Source organism: Cryptotermes secundus, unplaced genomic scaffold (assembly GCF_002891405.2).
Source record: "Cryptotermes secundus unplaced genomic scaffold, Csec_1.0 scaffold1374, whole genome shotgun sequence".
Taxonomy (NCBI): Eukaryota; Metazoa; Arthropoda; class Insecta; order Blattodea; family Kalotermitidae; genus Cryptotermes; species Cryptotermes secundus.
In genome coordinates, this window is record NW_019729914.1 from 71369 (window position 1) to 81368 (window position 10000).

Genomic DNA, 10000 nt, shown 5'->3' on the forward strand with positions numbered 1-10000 from the left:
CAGGCTCCAGTTCATACCCCGTCTCCCGTATCTTATACATCTATGATTTCGTTAAGACTTGTCATTCACTTCGCGTAACGCAGGAGTGATGCCGAACAGACATGTGCCAACAGTAAGTTCGCGCGACAACATTTAGGGTAGAAAATAAGACAGCTTCACCTCGTTCAGTTAAGCTGGAAATTAAGCAAAAGGGGTTGAGAGCGGAGGAACAGACACACATTGACTTTCTCCAAGTAGCTGCTAACCCTACAGTACTATTTCAGGAGAAGGCAGTGCGGTCCGTCACAGTGGACAACAGCACCATCGAGTGCGACCAGTTTGATTTAATGCATAACAACTTGTACATGTTTCGCTCTTAAGAGACAGTACATCATCAGAATGTACTGGACATCTGAGGAAGAGTTTTGCAGTTATAAAGGTCAACTGTGAAGAATGATGTCTTCTAGGATGTGCTGCCATGTACATATTGTGTGAACTGACGTTTCGGACGAACGTATAGCTTCCATCTTCAGAGTAGAAAAATCGGCGAGGGAGGAACCATGTGAACAGACTGCAGCCACCTGCTCACGCTGGTTTCTTTTTCGATCAACTGTTCGCCAATTTTACTCCTGTGTGGTCAAATAATCCCATTTAAAATTACAGTAAAAACAAAAGTTATTCATCACATCACTATTAAATTGTACAGGCGTTAATGCGTTAAAGACGTTCCAAAAGATTTTTTTTAATCATTTCAAATATAAAATCGGCCACTACATACAGACCAAGGATATTCTAGGCTGCGCCATAGCTCAAGCGGTTAGTCGCTGGCTTCCCTACAGTGAAGAACTGGTGAACAGTTGACCTGACTACGAAATTTCCTTACTTGTTGAGCACCTCCTGATGATGGTCACTTAAGAACGCAAGATGTGAAAGTTTTTATGCAATTAAATCAAACTGGCCCTACCCGATGGTGGTGATGTTCATTTATAGTACTCACTTTTGAGCGCCCATAGCACCCCTTCCCCGAGTTGGCTGAGATACTGGTCCATGTGGGTTCCACAGTCATTTGTCAGGTTATCATAGGGGTATATCCATCGGCGTGCCAGGCGTTGGGGGTTGAATACTTCCAGCAGATTCTCTAGCGATTTGATACGTGCCGTGACGTTGACCAGTGGCGTCTCCATGGCGTCTCCGTTCCAATCCACAGACTTCATTCCCCGGCGGCTGCTGTTCAGCCCCTTGTCGACCAGATCACCGCTCACTTCTTCCACGGATGCATTGCTGGCTGCTGCCACTGTTCCGACAGCCGCTAGCAGGAACATCACAAGCCGTTTCATGTCTGGCACGTACAACTGCAAGCCGAAGTGGGCCACTGCTTGTGCGCTACCAGCACTCAACAATACACACACTGCCTCGAGCCCGCCAGCTACCCGTGCCTTATATACTTTCTACCTCCCTTTCTCCTGCATAGACGTCACGACGGGCAGTGGGTTTACTCAGGCTTTCCCGTAACGACAACTTCCTCACACACTGCAAGCCTGGAGCACTGACGTCCAGAGGAGTGCAGGGGCCTCTCTCGGATTCGTGTAAATTGTCGTGTTGGACTTCGGTTCGGAGCTATTTTAACGGCTGCTCTGAAATTCTGCTGGTTATATGGCTAGAAGCGTCGCGAAGGAAGGGCTCCACTATTCCAGTGCGGGGGGGGGGGACGTGTTTCCCCCTCCACGGCTGGGCATGTGCATGTTCCAGGAGGAGCGGGTGAGGCCGTAAGAAAACAATTGAATTTTTATTTCAAATTAAGGAAAAATAATTGGTTTTAGCTGCATTTAACGACCTCTTCCATAAGGAGCCGTCAGAATCGTTTAGTCGGAATTACAGTCGGAAGGTCGCGGTTTCGTTTCCCGAATAGGTCAGTGGATTTTTTAATTGATCTAATCCTTCCAGCCGCACTATGGCCCTGGGGTCGACTGAGCCTCTGACAGAAATGAGTACTAGAAATCATCCAGGGGGTAAAGGATGACCGGCGCGTAAGGCTGACAACCTCACCGCCATCTGCGAGCCGACTGCCTACAAAATGTGGGAGCCTCGAAGTCTCACAACCCTGTGGGCCTCCATGGCCTGTTGCAACGATAGATTTCCCTTTAATGAAATATTGCAGTTGTTAAGAGTTCAACATTTGTCGGCACCATTCAACGCCAAATAAAGAAAACTGTAGAGCATTTTCATTTTAAAGTTTTGAATTTTTTTAGTCGCAGTTGTGGTGGGGTGGGGAAACACCAAGGAAACTGGCAACCGCAACGCAACCGCAATTTCCCAGAATTGTTATTAGCCTAGACTTGAACAAATGTTGCTGAATGGAGCAGTACAAATTGAAGAAACGGCAATGCAACATGAGGAAAGGCTAAGAAACTCAACTTCCAGGCAACGGAGTATGTCAGTCTTCTCACGACTGCGTTGCCGCGTGGTTTCCTAGTGTCAGATATTCTGTAACGCCCGTCAGTGATTCATCTGTTTCTGAAGATGGCACGAAAGGTTGACGAAGCTGCTAATTTTGTTTTTGTGCAGTTAACTGAGTAAGAGCCTGGTATATATAACAAACGCCGCCCAAACTGTGCTAGGCGGGACAAAGTAGATTTGGCTTGGGAAAAAATTTCTCACGAGACGAATGAGTCTGGATCCTGGTTAAGTTCTTTCAAAACAATATAAGCGCCTCAGTTTAAATTGTCACAGAAGGACGGATGAACCCAATGTTTTCATAATATTTTATTTAAGCATCCTGTTACATTAATATATCATTTATTTCAGCTGTATTTCCGTCTTAAATGAAACTTACTGTACAGTCATCCTTCTTCCACATTACGTGGTTCGGCTATACGTGTTATACGGCCATCTTCAGGTGTCTTCTGTCTTGCTAAAATTGTTGCACTTTATGTCAAAATTTCGTATCGTGTCAGAACGCGATATTTCCTGATTAAAATAAACTGATCTTAATTAAAACAAATTAATAAACATCCCAATATTTTCCTTATGGTCGTCTTCCTGTTTTCTCACGCCGTCTCAACCGGTCTCAACTAGTACAAATTTTATGTTTTTGGACATTATCCATGGTCTTGTCTTTATCTAAAAACCGTCCTGTTTATTTTTCAAAACACAACGTTACGAAGACTGGATTCTGTCTCCGTCTTCAGGTAAAACCTACTCAGCTGGGCCCAATCCACCGCCATATTATGACAGGATCAGTATTACTATCTTCCATTGCAGAAGGTAAGTGCACGAAATTAAAGAAAATACAATTATGCATTACGTCAGACGAACGTAAGCACTTGAGATGATGTGAGAAATTAATCGAACATAAGTTTCCTCAGTGTGAGCCTGCTAATCTGGAAACCAGTTGCCTGCTTGAAATTGCGACAGCGTTGCTCTTGCCAGTTTCCTTGGTGTGATCTCGTCCTTATTATGTTACTTATGAGGTAATTCATTGTAAGCAGTGATATTAATTCGAGTGAAAAGGGTTGCGTTTATTGCAGTAAGAGGATTTGTGGGACGTCGGTGTTAGCGAAAGTATGAAGGGGGTCGTCATATCAAAGTTTGGGACCCCCTGCCCTACATGACTATACTTCACCCTCACACGCCCTCACCCCAGCCAACATCAGCCCTGAAGACACCAGAAAGCTCACATCCCATTTATTTACTTGTAGCTTTCTAACGATGCTGTCAGTCACACACAGTATACGAGAGCGATAATGAACAAAGAACCAGAAGAAATGCGGGACGGAGCTGTCGTGACCTAATTTGAGATATATTCAGGCATTCGCCTGGAAGGACTGAAGGAACCTCAATCAAATTGGTCGATCTTCGGCCCGAGATTTAAAACATGGACCCTCCGAGTACAAAGCGGAAGTGCTAATAACTTCATCCTGACGCCTAATACTAATTTAAGTTCCAGAAACCTTTCTATATTTGTCAAAACAAAACAAACAAACTCCGTGGCCTGTAGTCCGCAAGCTAACTATACTGACCGAGCGACCGCCGCTTGTCGGCGAAGTTAGTGCCAACTTTAGCGGATAGAGGGTATCATGTGGTCAGCGCAACGGATCCCCACGGCCGTTAATCTCGGTTCTCAAGACCGGAGCCGTTATTTCCTTGAAGTAGCTCCTCAGTTATCCTCACGAGGCTGAGTGGGCGCCGTTCTAGACCCACTACTTCTCAGAAAATCTGGTAGCCGGGAATCGAAACTGGGACCTTGTAACTGCACCATGCAGGAACCTCAGCAATGTTGTTGATTTACATTTTTTATTACAATGCACTACATGTAAACGAACTGTACTACTGTTAACAATAGATGATACAGAATTGACCCCAGCACCAACAGACGCCAAGGACGACATCTGGTCTTTCTGAGGGACAAGCAAGCTGCAGGTCACTTGAAACCCCCAGAACGGAGCAGGAAGTATCCCGCTGTGTTTTCTGGGGATTTCAATGCTTAACTTCGACGGTTCGAGTCTTTGAAAATTTGAGACTTGACAGATACGAGTCGCAATAATTTTCGAAAGGGGCGTACCGAGCGATCGTTAGCGTACCTCCATTTATTTGAGAGCTGTCAGAGGGACCGTGTTGTACTTAGGCCCAAATTAACATGGATCTGGTTAGGGATTGGCTGAATGCAAATGAGAGAAACACCCAAATTTTAGGTTCAGCCAATCAGCAAAATTTCAGAGGAGAGGAATCCAGGCGTTCCCGAAACCGTCGGGACTTCTGCCTCTCCAGAGCAGTCAGTCAGCAGAAGGAAATAGAGGAAGTGAGTCATTACAAGGGAATAAGAGCGGTGAGACACCAACAGTGAGTAACAGGAGTGAGTAGCCAAAGGGAATAACCGGAGTCAGTAGTAACCTCCCGGACGTTAAATCGGTGTTGGCCCGAGTCCGGTGTACAAATTCAAAGTGCTACAGCCGGGTAATAGGTAATTGTAGTGAACATCTACAATAAACGCAACAGTGTTGGTGAAGGGTGTGTTTTCAGTGTTTTCTCTCTCCCTGTGTGAGCAAGGCCCATTAGTCGCCCTGAGATAGAATCTCGTCCTACCGTCTGAGCAGTCGGAACCCCAAACGTCCGCCCATCCAAATCCCCACCTTTGTTTTCCCCGTCCAATAGTCGTGGATTTCACCCAAGTCCACTGGCGCCCATAAAAATTCAAGTATTTGGAGCAATCCCACACCCTACCCTGAACCAGACAGCTACAAGGAAGCGGCGGATGAAAGCGCATACCACAAAGGGGCGGACGTGAAGGGCAGGTATAAGTGACGACCAACTCGAGAGGCTTGAAGTCTCACTGAGCGGTAACGACGACAGAAGACGAGGAGGGCAGCAACAACCTCTGAATCTGTATCCATGAACTCTGACCACTAGACCACAGATGCCTCTTTTATTTAATAAAAATTGCAATCATTTGGCAATACGAAAAGGATTAATTAACATTATTATTTGCGTGACGTAAATACAGAGTAAGATGACAAAAATAATGCCCAAATATATATATATATGTAAGGTGGAAGCAAACTGGGAAATTCCAGTCGTTCATGTATTGCTTTTGCATTTAGTTCTAATTTTATAATATTTTGCTTATGTTTTTAATATTATTTTCACCTGTGTATCTTTTATTTTATTTTGTCTTCTCGCCTCCATTTCACTATCCAATTTTTATGCCTTGCTTAATTTTATCTATCAAATTCAAATTGTTTATTAGGCTTGATTTTTATGTATTGTCTCTTTACTTTCTTCGCCCTCGTACTGCTCTACGTGTTATATTTTCCTATGACTCCTTTCAAGGCCATAGGAACCCATTTCATTTTACACTGCTCCTATTGGCTCGCCCGTGGCTCCAGTCTTTCCCTTCCCTTCCCTTCCCTATGTCACTGACTTTTCATCTGTGCCCAGTTTGCTGGGGCTCGACACCAAGACAGACAGACTGACTGACCGTCATTGTAACATGACTTTGACTTTGACTTGTGCCCAGTTTGGTCAGGAGGGTCAGGAGTCCAGACAGGGCTTGATACCAAGACAACAGAGGTTGCACAGGTTGGCCGAAGGGCCGGAATGCATCCCGAGTCCTGAGCCGCTTAACCTTGAGTTTGAAGCAGCAGTTCCTAAAAGAAGAAACTTTGGTAAATATTTATCACACCACACACCAAAAGATAACGAATTTTCGTTTAGTGGCTGGCCCTGGCAGAGGATCTTTATTTACTTAAAAGAGACGACCAGCCGATCAGCGAGGTCTGAACACAACATTTACAGAAGCCTACTGCGTTTAAAGTTGACGAAACTAGGATCGTCAACACGTTAACTAAATAAAGAAACAAACGCAAGGATTGTAACTACAAAGGCGTTTCGTTTAGAGGTGGCGTTTACCGTCTCTATTTGCTTACAGGAGCCCGTGAGATGCAAGTTTAGCGGAGACCCACTAGCGTTTAATTGATTCCTCTTCTACGCTGTCAGTAGCTCAGGCTACATAGTGACGAATGGCAGGAAGTTTAGATGAATGAGTAACTGGATAGGATTTGGGAAGTAGTGATTGTGGCCTAATCGGAAAACTATTCCGGTGTTTGAAGTAAGCATTCTTCTGGGATGTGGTGCCGTGTAGAAGTGTTAACCGACGTTTCGGAGGAACGTATCGCCTCCATCTTCAGGGTAGAAGACAAGAAGAAATCGTCGAGCGAACCAGCGTGAGTAGGTCCTCTTTGTCTTCTATCCTGAAGATGGAGGCGATACGTTCCTCCGAAACGGCGGTGCACTTGCTCACGCTGGTTCGCTCGCGGATTTCTTCTTGTCTTCTACTCTGAAGAGGGAGGCGATACGTTCCTCCGAAACGTCGGTTAACATAACTTCTACACGGCGCCACATTCCAGAAGACTGCGTTCTTCATGTTCACCGCCGTGAAAACCTCAAATCTTACATAGCATTCCGGTGTTTGTTTAAAGGAACCGTTAGAAAGGAACCGTTAGTAATTGGGGGGGAGAGGTCATATGGATTAGGCGATAATTCGGGTTAGTGAATAAAAAGGTAGCCCTTGAAGACAAAAAAATGACTGAGAACAAATAAATGTTTGTTGAATGACATAACTAGTGCTGAGAAAAATGAATAAAAATATCAATGTAGATTCTTTATTTAAAAATATAAAGAGACAATATATTTATTGATCAATAGAAGACTCAGAAGTTGTACTTGTTTTTGAACGTAACAATGCAGGTTTGAAGGAACTGTCAAGTTTTGTCTGCACAGAGAAGTGACTCATCTGCCTTCCTAAATGCCACGTCTTTTGAAGTATGTACTCAACTATGAACAGCATTTTTAATTTTTCATGTTCCGATCCTGATTATGCGACATCCATATTAACTGTAACCGGATTAGCGAGGGTTTACTGTATACTTTAGTCAGCATAGCTGCTCTCCGGACCGGGAACTGACTCCGGGACCTCTGAGGTAAGAAGCAGGAGTTCTATCCACTTGATCGCGAAGTTCCGTACATTTCATCAGAGTCTGGGAAAGCACCCAAAATGCATAAGTCTATGTAAGAATTCATTTGAACCCATAAGTAAGGCAACCTTTACTACAAGTCAGACGTACGCGCGCTATCATGAGGAAGAGTCAGTAAATAGGTCACAAATTGAAGTAAAACAGCTGCAATGGACGTATTAGGTTCTCTACGTGTATCACTAGGTAGCAGCACAGTCAAATTTCATGACAGCCTAGGTAACAGATGCGCATGTTCAGGGACTGGTTTCAGTAGACAAAATGGCGGCCGTGCTTGAGGGGTATAATACCGAAGAGCAGATTTATGTTGTACATTTATTTTGTGGGGAAAAGGACTCAATACATAGGATATTCATAAAAACATTTCCTGTTTAAGATGGTAATGTCTGTCGCGTAAAGCGGTTTAGCCTTGGTGGGAAACGTTTCTCTGATGACGAAGAGGTTGAAACGTAAGTGAGGAAGTGGCTCAGACAACAGTCAGAAGATTTCTATGCTGCGGGTTTCGACGCACCTGTAAAGCGATGGGACAAGTGTATCAATGTTGGTGGAGGAGGATATGTCGAGAAATAAATGTCTCTTTTTTCCATGTTCTAATATCACATGTTTTACGTTTTACTCGTATATCCATTTGTGAACCATTTACTGACTCTCCTTCGTACTTACGACAGATTGTTCAAAGCGGTGACACACCTGACTTGAATTCGGGGTGAAGAGAGCAGTCTTCTGGGATGTGGCGCCGTGTATGTATTGTGTTAACCGACCGTTTCATATTTTCTTCTTTTTTATTCTACCCTGAAGATGGAGGAGATACATTCCACCGAAACGTCGGTTAACACAATATCTACACGGCGCCACATCCCAGAAGACTGCTCTCTTCCTAGTCACCGCCGTAAAAACCTAAAATCTTACATGTAATCAGGATGTTTCCATTTGGAGTTCCTGTCGGAATGCCTAAGTCCGTTGAAATAAATGCCGGGATAGTACCTCGACTTAGGCCACGACCACTTCCTTCTACATCTTTTCCATTTCACTATTCACTAACCATCCAATAATTTGACACTATTTAGTCTGAGATACCGACTAAATCATCCATAAATAAATAAATAAGCGGAATTGTTATATAAATTATGAAGTTTCATCAAAATCTATTAAAGTAGTTGATATATACCGGTACAAGCACCTCTGGGGTCAGAGACACTTAAAATTAATTACTGTAAATAAATCTTTTTTTGTGGTAACTGTATAATGTAATATACTTGTATATCTCATTAACAAAATTCGGTACGCATTCTGCAGAAATGTCTGATGGCGATATCGATCGATATCTGCCTCATATATACAGAATGAGAGTCCCATTTCCTTTACTGTTGACTATCGCCAGCTTGAATTGTGGCTTAACTTTTTCATATCCATCGCCAAATTACAGAAAACGCAAAGGACGTACATTTATTTCGTTTAGAATGCCGAACAGGAACAAGTCGGACGACACTTCGGTTTCCGAAGTTTCCCTCCTCGCCTGAAGATGGCAGTGATTGACGACATATAAATACCCGGCAGTGTACCGCCATCTAGTATAGAAAGTAGGAACTTCCTTGTATTTGAATGAAGAAAGAAGTTAGAACCTCTCTCTCTCTCTCTTTCACACACACACACACACACACACACGCATATATATATATACATATATATATATATNAGACTATACCTGTCCAGAGAAAGGCTAAAATCTTGTCATTACTTTCAAAATGGACTTACACCAAGATGGATGCATAGACCGTCAGACTACTACTGGCATACCTGGACAACCGGGGAACTGGAGTTCGAGTCACGGCAGAGGCAAGAGATCGTTCTCTTCTACACAGCGTCCAGACCAGTTCTGAGTCTTTCCCCTGGGGGTAAAGCGGCGAAGACATGAAGTTTGTCCCTCCCCATCTAGTTCCCCGTACGTCTTCATGGAGGTAGTTCTTAATTAGACATTGGTAGATCAGCTGTTGAATTTTCGGAAGAATATACTTTATTTATTTATTTCGTCTCTATAGATCAGTGTTCCGCAACCTTTTTCTACTCGCGGCACACCATGAAGTATCCATGACTCAACACGGCACACCAAAATGTTATTCCCCTCAAAAATGCATGATATCAGACAATTAATATAAATACGTAACGTGATCAACTTATTACTATAATATTATTATATTGTTATTTTATTATCATTAAACAGAAACTGACTCGTGCGTTTATTAACAATTAATGAACTTTAATTAACTGTAGAGTGTAGAAAATACACTTCTATTACTATTAAAGTAAATACAGTAATTCTACCCATACCCTCAATGTGATACTTGGGCCTGCGTAGCTGCACACAGGCGACTGATCCGTGGTGGAATCGTTGACAACGCAAGTCTCATTTCTTCATCGATGGATTTGAGCCGCTCCCTATTTGATGTCTCAATTTCAGTTAATGTCGAGAAGCCCAGTTCACACAAATATGTAGT

At 43.4% G+C, this 10000-nt stretch overlaps 1 protein-coding gene across 2 annotated transcripts in view; it reads right to left on the reverse strand.

The window, feature by feature from the left end:
- Window positions 1-10000, reverse strand: part of LOC111865844 (nose resistant to fluoxetine protein 6) — a 78818-nt gene that overhangs the window by 51786 nt on the left and 17032 nt on the right. The window contains exon 1 of one of the 2 annotated variants that reach the window (XM_023854199.2): window positions 977-1576. The exons of the other annotated variant lie outside the window; for it this stretch is intronic. Within the exon in view, the coding sequence (XP_023709967.1) occupies window positions 977-1316 (340 nt within the window). The 5' untranslated portion in view covers window positions 1317-1576. Of the gene's footprint in view, window positions 1-976; window positions 1577-10000 lie in introns of those variants that run through there. 2 annotated transcript variants of the gene reach the window in all.